General features: G+C 54.5%; 1 protein-coding gene across 1 annotated transcript in view; it reads right to left on the bottom strand.

Moving 5' to 3' along the window:
* CACNA1S (calcium voltage-gated channel subunit alpha1 S) overlaps nt 1-13,465 on the bottom strand; it is a 45,833-nt gene extending 32,368 nt beyond the window's left edge. The window contains exons 1-2 of the mRNA XM_017739803.1: nt 13,223-13,465; nt 9,067-9,172 (exon numbers count right to left, since the gene is read on the bottom strand). Of these exons, the coding sequence (XP_017595292.1) occupies nt 9,067-9,172; nt 13,223-13,383 (267 nt within the window). The 5' untranslated portion in view covers nt 13,384-13,465. The remainder of the gene's footprint in view (nt 1-9,066; nt 9,173-13,222) is intronic.
* Nucleotides 13,466-15,081: the final 1,616 nt, after the last annotated feature.

Below are 15,081 nucleotides of genomic sequence, written 5' to 3'. Positions count from 1 at the left end.
AGCATGACCCTCCCATCCCTTTAATGTCCCCCTGCCACTCTCTGGCCTGCAGCATGCCCCTCCCATCCCTTTAATGTCCCCCTGCCACTCTCTGGCCTGCAGCATGCCCCTCCCATCCCTTTAATGTCCCCCTGCCACTCTCTGGCCTGCAGCATGCCCCTCCCATCCCTTTAACAGCCCCTGCCAGGACCCTGCCCTGAGCCTATTCCTACAAACTGCTCCAGCAAAGCCACCTAAAGGTGCCTGGCCCAAGGCACTGCTCCTCTGTGCCTCTCCTCCCTGCTGCTCATCTCTCATTCCCTCACAGCCTTCCTCCTACAGGCAGCACTGACCTCACCTTCTCATCCTCTCCAGCTGAGGGCTTGCTGGGTCTGTCCTGGAGACCCTGCACAGTCACTGTGGGACAAGCCAGCTGTATCAGGCATTCCCTTTTGTCTGGGGTGATAAGGAAGCTCCCAGGGAATGGAGGCCTTGGGCTCAGGACTCCTGCCTAATGCCAGACATTTGCCTGGCAAAGTGACCTGCTAGAAACGGGCCTGGGGCTCACTGGGCAGAGGTGCTGCACCCCCTCCCAGGCAGGAGCTGGCACCCCACTGCAGGGGCTTGGCACAGCCCTGCAGCTGCAGCGCCAGGATGGCTCATCTGTCCCTGGAGCGCAGCCAAGAGCTGCCTGTGCCCAGCTGGCTCTGCCCATCACTGCCATCCCTGCCCTTGCTGCCCATGTCCCTTTCAGACTGGGATTAGAAGCCTTCTGAAGCAGCCAGGTGGATGGGGCTATTTATATTTCTGGTGTTCCCTGGTCCCTCTCCTCGGCCTATATCCCCTGAAGGGCAAAGAGCATCCCTGCTTGGGATCTCCAGGGAATCACCCTCAGAAAGGCACAAACGTCTCTCTGAGACCAAACTGGGAGTGGGTCTCCACTGGGGAATGCTGTAGTGCTGTGAGCACACCTTTCTCCCAGGGTCCCCATGCCCTGCCAAATGGAAAATCCTCTCCTTTTACAAAGCCAGGGCCAGAGCCCAAGACAGAAGCATTGCTCACTCAGTTACCATGTCCAAAAGCAGTGAGCATGCTGCGTGTCCCCAGGTGACTGTCACCCACACAATGCCAGTTTCTTGTTGGCTCTGAGGGCAGAGATCTTGGCATTGCCTCTGTCTTCAAGGTTTTAGCTATGGCAACTCAACACTGCTCACCTCCCACCCTTAGGGGACAAATGCCCCCTGGACTGTCCCCCAAAGCCTGTCCTTGCTAATCCCATGCAAATAAAACTGCCATGGGGATCATTTCAGGTACAGAGGGGCTGCAGAACCATGCCAGCAGCCAGTGGTGTGGTGGGGTGTCCCCCCGGCTGCAGAGGAAAAGCAGGAAAGCCCACTGCAAGCTACAGCAGCCCTGCAGCTGCTGAGGCTGGTGAGTGTCAGGATCCAGCCTGGAGCGGGATGCAGCTGCTGAGGCTGATGTCAGGATCCAGCACTGCAAAAAGTCAATTCCATGCCCTGATTTTCCAGCAGAACAGACTCAGGCTCCAGGGTCTCTCACAAGAAGGGATCTCCCTCTGAAAACCCCTTGCCCAGAATCAAAAGGTGACTTGCTCTTCCTCAGAGCTCCCTTTGAGAAGCCCACAGCAGATGAATGGTGCTTTGGACAGCTTCAAGGGTATTTGCTCACCAGGTCCAGCCAGTGAGCAGCAAGGTTCAAACCTGGGCCAAGGAAGAGGCAGCAGGCAGCCCCCTGCTCCCAGTCACCCTCCCCCAGCCTGGGAGGGACAGAACAGCAAATTCCAGCTTCTCTGGGCAGCCTGTGCCAGGGCCTCACCACCCTCACTGTATTACATTTTTTTCTTATAACTAATCTAAATCTACCCTCTTTCAGTTTAAAACCATCACCCTCTGTCCTACTGCAACACACCCTGCTATAAAGTTTGTCTCAATCTTTCTTATAAGCCCTCTCCAAGTACTGGAAGGCTGCAATGAGGCCTCAGAGCCTTCTCTTCTCCAGGTGAACACCCCCAGCTCTCCCAGCCTGGCTCCAGAGCAGAGGGGCTCCAGGCTTAGAGCATCTTTGTGGCCTTCTCTGGACCTGCTCCAACAGCTCCAGGTCCTTCCCGTGCTGGGAGCCCAGGGCTGGAGGCAGCTCTGCAGGTGGGGTCTCACCTGAGCGGGGCACAGGGCCAGAATCCCCACCAGTACCTGCATCCCCTCCCTGCTGTGGGGGTGAGCCCAGGCCATGGGTGGCTTTTTGGGCTGCGATCAAGTACAGTACTGGCAATTAAACTTACATGGCTACAATGCAGCAGCCTAAGCCAGGGCAAACTTAGTGCAGCCTCCAAAGACCAGCAGGAAGAAGCTGAAGGATATTTCATCCTGGCAGACTTCACACCAAGTCAGGGACCACACGTCCCTCACTGGTGCAGACCCCACTTCCTGTGCCCAGGCTGGTTTGAGAAGAAATCACCCAGTGCTTCCTCCAGCCCTGGTGCTGCCCAGGCTGCAGGTCAGCACAGGGACTGCACTCACGGCCCAGTCGCCACCCCGTGCCCATGCCATGAGGGCCACACTGCACAGCCTGCACGTGCCATGGACAGACACAGCTCTGCTGGCTTCACTGAAGCCCTGGCCAGCTTCTGGCAGCTGGGGACCCACACTCTGTGCCACTGCCACCCACTGTCCCCTCCTCACCCCAGAACTCAGGGTTGGCTCCCCACTGAGGGATGCTTAGGGCAGGGCACAGGGCTGTCTGGCACAGCTGGCATTGGAGGTGTGAAGAGCCAAAAAGCCACTAGGAAGAGATACAGGTCTCTGTAACCCTCTGGGCACACAGGAACCCCACCCATGGTGCTGGATGAGCTGTGGGCAGCAGGGTGACAGTGTGCACCACGCTGATGTGACACAACATCACAGACACAGCCCCAGCCTGCTCAGCATCGTCAGCTCCCAGTCCCAGCAGCCACACGGGACTCTGGAACGAGCCCCACCTTTGTGTCCCTTGATGCTTTAGGTTTTAACTTTTATATTTTTCAAATCCTGTACTGCCCAGTGTGTAACTCTGAAGTTTCTTGCAGCCTGTTCACTTCTGCTCTCTTGTGCTGGGTAGACATAACAAAGCCTCTCCGGGCCTGCTCTTCAAGGACATCCAGACCATCCTAGGCCCAAAAAGTATAAACCAAAAGCCTCTAAAGGGGGGGTAAGCTTGGGGAAATAACATCATTAACTGAAGCTTTAATTGGAGAATTAACCCTGCTATGCAAATGAACCAAACCTATAAAAGTGTGAAGAACTCATGACCTGTCATCCATCTCGGGGTCCATTTTGAGAACGGCCTCTGGCTCTCCAGGGGTACCTTTGAAGGCCTTTCAAATAAATACCTACCTTTATTCCCTTACTCCTGTCTAGTCTCTGTTTTTAGGTGGCCTCTCAAGGCATCACCTGGGGCCCTCTCCCAGGGAGCAGGGGAAGCAGGGTCTGAATGGAGTCTCCCAGCTGGGCAAAGTGGGGCATAGGTGGTGAGGGCACAGCATGACCACAGGTGGAGAGTTACCCCTGCCACATCCACCTGCAACAAGACCTCACAGCCCTCACCCTCCCCATTGACTCCTCCAAACTGTCTCCAGCTCTCTGCCCTTCTCCGTGCCATTTGCTCCTGTGCCATCAGCCCTGCACATCCCCCTGAGCCTCCCAGTCCCAGCTGGGCCCTGCTCCCCTTCTCCCCTGCAGCTCCAGCCCACCCTAATAGAAACATTTTTTGGAGGTGCAGCAATGGGTTGACCAGGACACAGGCACGGGATGCCAGCACCAGGACATGCAGGACAGGGAGCTGCGCTGCTCAAGTCTTTCTAAGCCCTTTGTAACCATAAAACATCTGTAAAGGTGTTCCCCAGAGGCTTGCAGCAATCATCCTCTGCAAAACAGAGCAGCTCAGAGTCCTTCTCCTATTCCCCGAATGGAGGTGAACGAAACCCTGCAGATGTGGGACAGAGAAGGGGACAGGACAGGTAATGCATGGAAATACATTTACAGCAATCTCACAGGATCCCCTTCCTTTGGAAAACAAGATGAAAGTGAGAGCTGGAGCCAAGGAAGTCTCCCTTGAGCGGTGGGAAACCCTGGCACCCAGCTTGGGAAGGGCACAGTGGAAGGCAGGCGGGGTTTGGGACTGCTGCAGACCACAGCCAGGACGAGACATCAAGAGAAACACTTCTGCTCTCCACAATGGCCTCTGTCACAGCACAGGAAGTACTTGGGATGGGAAGACGTGCAGGAAAGAATTTGGGAGAATTTTTGAATTGTTTGCACAGATTTTTTAGAGCGGGTAGTTGGAGCAGATCATCTCCAGAGGTCACTCCACCCCTAGCTGCTCTGCAATGCTGTGACTTGCCTGCCACATTCTCCAGCCACAGCTCCTCCTTGCCCACAAACAAGAGACACACCAGGGCTGCAGACACAGGAACCAGGAAAGCCATAACCCCCCTACAGCAGCTCTGAGAGCTCAGAGTGGACAGGTCCTACAAGTTGTTCTCCACTGCATCTCCCTCGCTGGCTATCCAGAGCTCCTCACTGCCTCACATCACACCAGCTGTCCCACAACTGTTCCCACGTCTGTGAGACACCCTGGTGGCATTCCCGAGGCTTCTCCCTGCACTAGATGTCTTAGGTCTGCTTGGTTTGAAAAGGCTTTGGTGGGTGCTACCAGCTCAGTCACCAAAACCAGATGGATTTGACTGCAGTATGAACAAGGGCTCAGTGGTGCCTGTCAGACCCAGGGCATGGAGAGCCCAGCTGGAAGAACAGAAATCTCAAGAAGCTGCAGCCAATCCAGCCTCCTCCAGGGCTGGGAGCAGAGGGGCAGCAAGGTCCTTTCCAAGGAAGCCTTGCTGTGGAGATGGGGACCGCAGGACAAGAAAGGTCCTTTCCAAGGAAGCCTTGCTGTGGAGCTGGGGACCGCAGGACAAGCAAGGTCCTTTCCAAGGAAGCCTTGCTGTGGAGCTGGGGACCGCAGGGCAAGGAGGCTGTGGTGTTGTGAGTGACACTCAGGATGAGCAGTGAGCTCTGGAGGGTGAGATGAGAGGGGCCCGGCCCATCTGCCTACCCAAAACCCCAGGGTGACCACAGAGGTGGCCAAGCCACAAGCTGGGCAGGGTGCCAGCCCTTGCCAGTGGCCCCAGGCCAGAGTGAGGGGAAGGAGGGAGGCAGGGGTGGCTCACACAGCTGCATGTGCACCCCTCCAGGTGCCAGCAGCAGAGCAGCAGCAGTTTCTGCAGCTCAGGCATCGAGTCTGTGCGTGCAGACATGCAGGGGTGTTGCCTGTTGTCACAGCTGCTGGAAGGCTCCAGGAGATCCAGGGTGACCCCAAGCTCTAGGAAAGCCACATGCAATCACGACTCTCCAGCAGCAAGGAACCCATGCCAACCTCCAGGCACAGGCCCCAACAGCTCCTCAAAACCAGCAATGGGCCAGCAAACTGTGCTCAGGGACTGTGGGACACGAGCCAGCTGCCCAAATGCAGCTGTTCCTGTGTTCCTCGAGATGCCCATGACACAGCCCTGGGGTGACAGACATCATGCAGGACTCACAAGTAACTACAGCTCTCCAGAGCAGATGAAAAGCTGGGACTCCTGCAACTGCATCAGACGTCCATCTTCCTGTCACCGAGGTGCACCTGAGGCTATGTTCAGGCTTTAAAAGCACTGAATTCCCTGACCCCAGGGCTGAGATACAGCCCAAAATGGTGGGATTTTCAGAAGCATACTCCTCAGCATCAAACATTCATTCTTCCTGAACAGCACCTAAAGCCATCACGTGTGACACAGCAGCGTGCCTGCACAGAGGCCACTACCTGTGCTGCTTGAATTGTCTTCTTGACAGTCCGAGCTCCAGCTCTGTCCCCCACTCCCTGGGCCCCATGTCCTACCTGGTTCTCCTACAAAGCCCACAGGACTCAGGACAGCTGCTTTTTGGTGGTCTGAAAGGCTGGCCTCCCTCCAAGCAGCCACCCTTGAATCCCACTGGCGGGGAAACACTTTGAAGAGAGTTGGCTTTAAATTGACAGAGAGTAGATTTAAATATTAGGAAAAAATTCTCCCCTGTGAGGGTGGGGAGGCCCTGGCACAGAGCAGCTGGGGCTGCCCCATCCCTGGAAGTGTCCAAGGCCAGGCTGGACGGGGCTTGGAGCAACCTGGGATAGTGGGAGGTGTCCCTGCCATGGCAGAGGGTGGAATGAGCCTCCTGGCCCAAACCATACAACAATTCTATGATCCTATGAAAACCAGATATTTCAGTGTGTGCAGTGTGTCAAACACCACCCACTGGAACTGCAGGAATGGCTCAACTGCCCTGGGAGATGAACTGTACTCTAAATTCAGCTTTATTTCTTCTCTGCTCATAAACAGAGGTCAGGCAGCCAGGTCACACAGAGCCACCTGTATTTTCTTGGGGGAATCCCTGTGAATAACCTGCCTTGCTAAACACACTCTGAAGCTGCTTGCTCCTGGAGTAAGGTGTCCGGTGAAAAACAGTGGGATTCGAAACTCTGGAAACTCAAGTAGAAGTCCAAATAAATGCTGTGAATTTTTGAACAAGTTGAAAAGTCAAAATCCTTTCATCAGGGTTGAAGAAAATAATTTGATTCCATTAGGAAAAGATAAAAACAGGGTTAAAAAAACCCTTCTGGATCTAAAGAAATCTAATATAGAAAGAATAATAATGAAATGTGCTGAAATTAAACAACTGTGCTTCTTCCAGGACAAAGCAAAATGGATTCTTAGAAAATTTATGGGTTATTTAATTTCACTATTTTCATTTTTATGGTATTGCATTTTTTCACCCCCCAAAAATGAGTGCTGATTAACCAAGCTTTCATGAGCCTAATTCTAAACCCAGTGTAAACTCTGACTGCACCTCTTCCCTGGCTGGTCCTGCAAACACAGAGTGGGGCTGCTCTCCAGGTGTTCCAACCTTGCAGGGAGGCAGTGGCAGCAGAGGTCTCCTAGGAATCCTCTCCCCCTGAGACTCTCCTTGCTGGAGAGCTTTGAAGCAGAGTGGCTGTCACTGCTCTGAGGGCCTGGGCTGCAGGAGGCTCCCTGGATGAGAGGGAACCTCACTCCTGCCTCCACAAACAACGTGGGGCAACGTCCTCACTGCTCTGACTCAGTTTCCCCTCATACATTTTGCCTTCTCAATAATTTCAACGTCTTTTTATAAACTCAACCCTCTCCAGAGAGGATTGGGTAATGAAGAGAGCCAGAAAAGGGACAGGGAGAGATGAAATGCATCACAGCACCTCTCTGCTGCAGGAAAATGCCTCAGCAAGCCTTTCCTCACTACCTGCAGGATGCCCCAGGCGATGGGTCCCTGGCTAAATTCTCAGCTGGGTTTGCTCCTGCAAAGCCACCAGAATGTGGTGACAAAGGGACAGCCAGCAGGGATGAAAGAACAGCAGCCTGGGGCTGCCTCTGGCTCTTGATACCACGGGCTGTTGGCATGGCAACAGGCTGAAAAATCGCCCAGCAGGGTACAGCATAAGTCATCTAATGTACAATAAATAAAACCAGATGGAATTTCATTCATGCATCACTTGGTCCTTGCCCACCTGCCTCTTGCTCATGGAAGAGGTCCTTGGGCAGCTCTGGGAGCCCTGAGAGGCCGCTGCCACTTCATGCCCTTACCCCCACACGCCGCTGGGCTTCCCCCAGCTCTGCCCTCACTGGGCTCAGCCACATCCCGAGCCCCCCCAGAGGGAAGCCCCCATCCCCACTGGCCCTGTGGATGCTGAAAGCTTGATGCAGAGAAATTTTCCAGCTTTCTGCCAGAATCCATGTGGAAGTTTCGCTTTCACACGCACGCTAGCTGGGAACAGTGAGAGGTTTTTGTAAACAATACTTTTATCTTGCCACCTGCAGCTTGTTATGCAGTATTGTTAGGATACTGACTGGAGAAATATTTTGAAATGGGTGTTGTAGGGTTTAATCAATCATCCTGAGAGGTGGATGGTCAAAGGACAATAACCTTATGTCATTCAAGTGAACCAGGTTATAGAAACGAGTTTGGAAATTAATAAATAATCCCATCCCCTTCCTCTGGATCGAAGTATGCCGCTTTTTTCACCATTCCCGGTACAACAGCAACATGTCCCCATCTCCTGCTTCCCATGGTCAGCCTGCCCAGCTTTGCCTCTTTAACCTCTCCCCTGAGGTAACTGCACCTACCAAACCCTGCTATGCTCCCCCAGCCAGGGAAGAATCCAAAACCAGTGCGAGGGGTTGGGGAAGCTGGTCAGACCGGCCAGGAGGCTGAAGGAACACCCCAGGAACTGCCCCTCCGTGGGCATTTACCCTGAGGAGCCCTGAAACCAGCAGGAGAGAGCATTTCATTAAAAGGAGGGATTGAGACGTTTTGATTCAATCACCCTCAGTCTCTCAATGGAAATCAATGTGGATTGAACCACAGCGGGCATCTGAAGAGTAGAAAGGAGTGGTAAACTAAAAATAGTGCAGACTGTTGATTTGGGTCACATCAAAACATCGTATTCCAGGAAAATTGGAGCGACTGAGGAAGAAAATGGAATGATTGGAAAGGAGTAATGTTTCTGCCTAACAGAAACAGGTTTTTTCCCCCTCTTAAATAAAAAGTAGCAAAATTAAAATACAGTTTTGAAAGGAAAGGCCAGAAGAATTTACTCCAAAACACTGAAACAAACCATTTGAGCCTTTCTGGAACAGAATGTTTCCTTTTGAAAGTGTGATTTTAAAAAATCAGTGGGATTTTTTTATTTTAATTGGCATCAATTCTTCCTTCACATGTACTTCACACACCAACCTGCTGCCTTTGACCTCAGCCCAGAGGTGGTTTCAGCCCCTCTGAAAACCCATTTAGCAGCCACTTCTTCCCATCCCTGCCTGCCTTTGAGTGCAGCAGCTTTGGCTGGACCCACACTTGCCTGACTGCACCCCTGGGGCAGCAGATGCCCCCAGAACAGGTATTGCCAGCCTGTACCCGTGTCACACCAAGCGAGCAGCTCTGCAGAGCCCTCGGCCACCCGGGGCCACGGGCAGGGGTCCCAACTGTTCCTTACCAGGCTGGAGTTGGCGATGTTGGTGTCATCTTCAGGCATGGGCAGGTAGATGGCCAGCGCAACACAGTTGGCAAAGATGGTGAGGAGGATGATGATCTCAAAGGGTCTGAGAGGAAGTGTTAAGGAGTGGAGACAGGAAAGCAAAAGCAGGTACCATCCCACCCCTGCCCTGTCCTGTCCTGCTGGGGTGTGGGTGGAGAACCAGCCCCCCACGGGGGCAGAGCACAGAGAGCAGCCAGACCTCAGCCTCAGCACATCCTCAGGAGCTGCAGGGCCTGGACACTCAGTGCATGGCTGCTGCAGAGGGTCAGCTGTGGCACAGGACAAAGGGACAGGAGAGCTGGTGGCTTCCCCCTCCTCATCCTTCAGTGAACCATCACAAAGGGTCAGGACCCGTTTGCATAATGTAGGCACTGAACCTAAGCACCTGCACTCAGCATCCTCGAGGGAGACTCCTGCTGCTCAGGCCTCACAAGGGCTGTATGGCCCTAGCTGGAAGGTATCCAGGGGCAAACCAGCTCATCCAGGGTCTCCTCTGGCAGAACAGCCCCAGGTGTCCTTCCAGCCTCGGTGCCCCAGGACAGGCAGCGCTCCTGCGACTGTCCCCAGGAGTGCCTGGGGCTGGGAGAGAACAGAGTGCTCAGCCTGGGACTGTACCACCCCCTTTGAGAGAGAAACTCTGCTGTTTGACATCTCAGAAGGAAAGGGGTGACTTACTATTACCCCATGAAGACCCTGGGACAAGCACTTGGTCACTCGCAGGCTCCTGCTGCTGTCACTGCTCTGCTTGGACAAGCTTCAGCTATCACCTTCCTGAAGCCTCCAAAGAGCTCAAACTCTGGCTCCAGGGCATCATTTGCAGCCAGGCTCTCCCTCCAGGGACCCCCACTCTCTGCTTCCCCCAGCACTCTCCCTTGAGGGCTGCCTTGGGCTCTGGTGGCCATACCAGTGTCCAGTCCAGCATCACAGAGCGAGGGGCACCTGGGCAGCATGCCATCCACAATGGCCAGCTGAGCTGGCTGAGTGCTGTCAGCTGTGTCCTGGGCTCATCACAGGCTTTTTCTCCTTTTCTGAACCTTTCTATCCATCAACCTGATGACACGTTAAAAACTGAAGTCAGCTGGAAAAGCTGCTCCCCTTTGTGGCCAGGTAATGAATGAGGCAGAGCCCAGGGGTTGGAGGCTTCCCTGCCTGCTTGGACAGAGCAAGACAAGCCCTCCTTGAAGGGTGACCTCGGCTGGAGCTCCTGTAACTGGAATCCACTTGCTGCTTGTGGTTCTTCAAGTCTGGCACAGTTATGAGGTAGAAATGCAGTGGGAATCAAACAAATTGAACCAAAACCCAGACATGAAGTGTGACCAGGTACAGTGTCTCTGCCTCCTGCCACTGACCCAGAGCATCCTCCTCATCTCCTTGTCCTGCAATTTGACTTCTTTCTCTCCAGTGTGCTCCCCCCACACAGCATCCAAGGGTCCCCACATCTTCCTTGCAGCAGGAACTTGGCCTTTGCCTCTTGCAGCTCTGTGGCCCTCCAGGGTCCCCAGACTCCTCACCCATCTGCCTTAAGTTCTCCTGGCTGCAAAATGACCTGAAATACCAGAATGGCGTCACAAAGTGAGACACATCCCAACAACCACCAAGCTGTTGGACCGGCTGTCATGCACACAACACCCAGTAAGCTGCACAACATTCAGATTTCCTTGTTCTAATGAGCATGGGTTTTTTGAGATGAGAGCAAATTTCAGCATAAAACCCCCTCTGCCTCAAGTCAGCCTGACTTTCACCCACTCTGGGCTGAGTGGAGTGATGGCACCCACCCTTTAACTACTTGAAAAAGACCCTGGCCTGATGCCTTAGGTTTTAACCTTTATATTTTTCAAATTCTGTACTGCTTGGTGTGTGACTCTGAAGTTTCTTGTAGCCTGTTAATTTCTGCTCTCTCATGCTAGGTAGACATAACAAAGCCTCTCCAGCCCTGCTTTCCTAGGACACCAAGACTGTCCTAGGCCAAAAGTATAAACCAAAGAGCCTCAAAAAGGGGGGTAAGCTGAGGGGAAAACTGAAGCTTTCATTGGAGAATTAACCCTGCTATGAAAATGAACCAAACCTATAAAAGTGTGAAGAATTTGTGACCTGGGGTCCATCTTGGGATCCATTTTGAGAACAGCTTCAGGCTCCCCAGGGTGTACCTTTGAAGGCCTTTCAAATAAATACCTCTTATTCCCTTACTCCTGTCTAGTCTCTGATTCTAGGAGGCCTCTTAAGGCATCAGTTCTTAGGCAGCACCAGAAAGGACATCTTAAGGCATCAGGCCCACTCCTGTGGCTCAGCTTTGTACCCTGACAGCAGCAGCTACACAGCAGTGATGGGCCCAAGGAGCAGGAATACATACTGCCACACTGAACCCACAGCCCTGGTATCCCCACAGAAGAGGGTCACAGCTAATCTCCCCTCGGCAGCCTGCATGTCCCTGCAGACCATAATAACCCACAGGAACTGGAACAACCCGACCCTGTCACGCCTGGCATACCCTGATCCCTGAGTGAGGGCAGCCAGGTGCATCTGGGTATAAATACAGCCAGGGGCTGGAGAAACCTGACTCCCTGGATCACTTGTCCTGCACAGGTCAGAACCACCTGCACATGCCACCTTTCTGCTGGGGCACCCACTTATCCCCACCCTTCTGCCCTTCCAGAGAGCCCTGATGCAGGAAAGATCCCCCCACTGTGCTATGCATTTGCTCTGGCATGTGCTGGCCCCGGAGGAAGAACATGTTTGAGCCTGCTGGAAGATGTAAGTCCTATTTCCAGCTCCTCCCCTGCCACTCGGGTGCACACACGAGTTTCTTCCCTACTCAGTGCCTGTTTAAGACACAGGCACAGCTCCCTTCTGTGTGCCCACAGAACCATCGTTTCTCTTGCCAGAGACACATAAAATGAGAACCCCCCAATTTTGGCTCTGCTCCCACTCCCTGAAGGGCAGAGAGTCCCTTTGCAGTACAGGAAAGAGGCCTCAAACAGCACCACCAGAGCTGTGAGCATGACCTCACGCCTGCCAAGGGCTCCCTGGGCTTTGGACAAAGCAGCATCTCTGGGCATGGTTTTGGTATCCCCACAGCAACACATCCAGCCTAAAGTGACCAAGCCACCTCCTAGAGTAAAGCCTGGCCAGGGCTGGGATCATCCTGCCTAGGCCAGGAATACAAAGATAAGAGAATATGAGAAAAGTTGTGGTGGAAGAACTTGATTCCATTCCCCAGTCCATCATTTTTGCTAGAGCCCAAATGTTTTGCTGAAATCAAAGTGAAATATTTCATCTCCCACTCTCTTCCTTTACATAAAATACAGGCGAACAAAGTGATAGTTCCTGGATGCATGGCAGAAACATGACTTTTTGGTATTTCTGAGCTACAGTGCCCCAGTGAAAAGGTCAAAAAGCAACACCCACGCTACAACAGTAAGCCAAAGGCACAAAGAAAGACTATCCCTCTGAACAGTATCACCTACAAAAGCCTTCACCTGTGACAGCAGTACCAGGGAGGGATGAGAAAGGGAGCTGAGAGGACAATCATGTCAGCAAGGATTTGGTGGAGCCCCCCACCAGGGCACAGCACAGCTGTGGGATCAGGCAAATGGTGATACACACAAAGAGCCATCCCAAGTGACCCACCATGGTCTCCCTCCCCACCCCCAAACCTCTCTCCCAGGGTGTCACCTTGTCCCCAGCCCTCACTCCCCCAGCCTGACCCCACCGCGCCCCAGGATGGGCACTGTGCCCCCTCCTGACACACCAAACCCCCTCCCCTCTCAACAGCCTGTCCCCCATTTCTCCCCAGCACACAACACGCACAGCACATTCACTCCCACAAGTCCCTTGCCCCCAGGCTGTCCCTGCCTGTCCCTGTCCTACCCCACCAAAGGCCCCGTGGCCTGACCCGCTCCTCAGCCCCAGCTTTCCCCACCAGCCTATTCATGCCCCAGTTTGCACAGCCATTGCCTAGGCCAGGGCTCCCTGAGTGCCTCGCTGCCTTTTACAGGCCTGAAGGGACAGTCAGCATGAGCCTGGAACAGGCTGACAGCTCTCGTGCCCCCCAGCACCCGTGCCATGCTCACAGGCACCCACACACTGCCCCCAAGCCCCCGCAGCCAGAGGATACTTCCACTCCACGATGCTGATGCACGCCTTCCGCAGAGGGTTTTCCAGGGTTAAGCAGAACAGAGCCCTGGGTGGACGAGGAGCTATCGGTGGTACCGGCTTCTTGGACTTCTCCTTCTGTTGCCTCTTCTTCACGTCACCCTGGGGAGAAGCAGGCTCCATGGTGTTGCTCCCCTAGCTGTCTCTCCCCCTCCTCCCCTGCAGTCGAGCCCCCCTTCCCCAGGTCCCAGCCAGCTGGAGCTCCTCTGGGTCTCTGTCTGCTCCCTGCAGCAGGGGAGGTGGTGGGGGAGTGGGGGCTGGAGCCTGCGCTCGCATGTACAAACACACAAAGCACGAGTTTAAATTTAGATCCCGGCCCGACTCTGGGTGCTGTCCCAGCTCCTGAGGCAGCAGAAGGGCCCCTGCAGCTGTTCCCTCTTTACCAGCACATGGGGAGTCGGGCGAGTGCTTGGCGTGCCACTGGCTGGGCTGGGGGTGGGACAGGCTGCCCGTGCTGGGCACTGTCTCCGAAAGAGAAGCGCCTGTGTCCCAGGTCAGCTCTGTCCCCAGCGTCCCCCCTGCACTGGGAAGCAGCCTGGGGCTACCTGCATTTGCTGAATCACAGCAGGGGGAGATGGAGAAGCCAGCTCCGGCCAGTGTCCCCCCTTCATCCCATCTGCAGTTCTCTGCAGGATTTCACCATCAGCCGGTGCACACTGGTCACCTGAGCCCTGGGCCGTGTGGTACTGGGGGGCTACAGGGTCTTTGAGGCTGGGTCCATTTCACTGGCTGGAGATCCAATCTCAGAGCTCCAGGGAATCCTGGTGAGTCCAAAAAGTGCTCAGGCTTGCTCTTCTGGAGGCACAGAGGAAACCCTTGGCTGGCACCAGTCACTCAACCACTTGCTCAGCCTTACGGAGGTAAGTCCTGCATGCAGGGTATGGAGGATGTCTGGGGATGCAGGAACCCAGCAAGGGGTTGGATTTGTGTCCTGCCAAGCCCTGCTGGCCTTGGGAAAGCCTAACTGGATGAATGGTATGGTAACTCCCGAGCTGAGGTAAGGAGAGAGGCGGGTTATCAGCACCTTCCACAGCAGGGGACTGAGGCACCAGAAGTGTTATTCATGGGGGTTTTCCTGGGGTTTTCTAGACTGTCAGCAAAATAACTGCAGAGATCTAATTGCTTACAGCAATGTCCCACAGCAAATGGCCTCCCTGGTGCCCAGATGTTACAGCTGTTGTGACTGACCAGTGAGCCCCACTCCACCTCCTGCACCCCAGGGTGCTGCTCCACCCACGGGACTGTGCTGCCCTGCTCGCAGCTTCGTGGGGTCATTCTGCTGGCGACGGAAATGCTTGCCAGGAGTGCAGCCGGCTGTGCTGGGGGCCAGAAAGGAGTGATCGGGGAGCCCACGGCAGGGAGAGCAACTCCTGCAGCTGCTCCAGCCAGTGTTGGTGTACTTTGGAGGAAGGTGGCCTCGGTTGTAAAGGGGTTCATAGAATCCCGGAGTAGCTTGGGTTGGAAGGGACTTTGAAGATTATCTCGTCCCACCCCCCTGCCGTGGCCAAGGGCACCTTTCACTAGGGTTAAATTAGCAATCTGCCCCCTTCTACACCATTCTGTTGCGTTTTGTGCAAATCAGAGTCCATTTCTGCCGCGGGGTCCAGCTCCGCCTCCGCGTGAGGCAGATCCCTCTTCTCACTTAGCCGTCATTTGCCCCCTCAACCCTAAGTGGAAGCCAGGAGCCACATTCCCGCTGCTGCCCGTGCAGAAGAACCTGTCCAGGGACCGCAAAGCCGCTGGGCGCATCTAGTGGGGATCTCCGGGAGGAACATCTGCCTGGGACGCCCGGGGACCTCGAGGAGGAGGGGGACGGGGGCT

Source organism: Corvus brachyrhynchos, unplaced genomic scaffold, assembly GCF_000691975.1.
Source record: "Corvus brachyrhynchos isolate BGI_N302 unplaced genomic scaffold, ASM69197v1 scaffold67, whole genome shotgun sequence".
Classification (NCBI taxonomy): domain Eukaryota; kingdom Metazoa; phylum Chordata; class Aves; order Passeriformes; family Corvidae; genus Corvus; species Corvus brachyrhynchos.
This window is presented reverse-complemented; position numbering and strand designations above follow the sequence as displayed.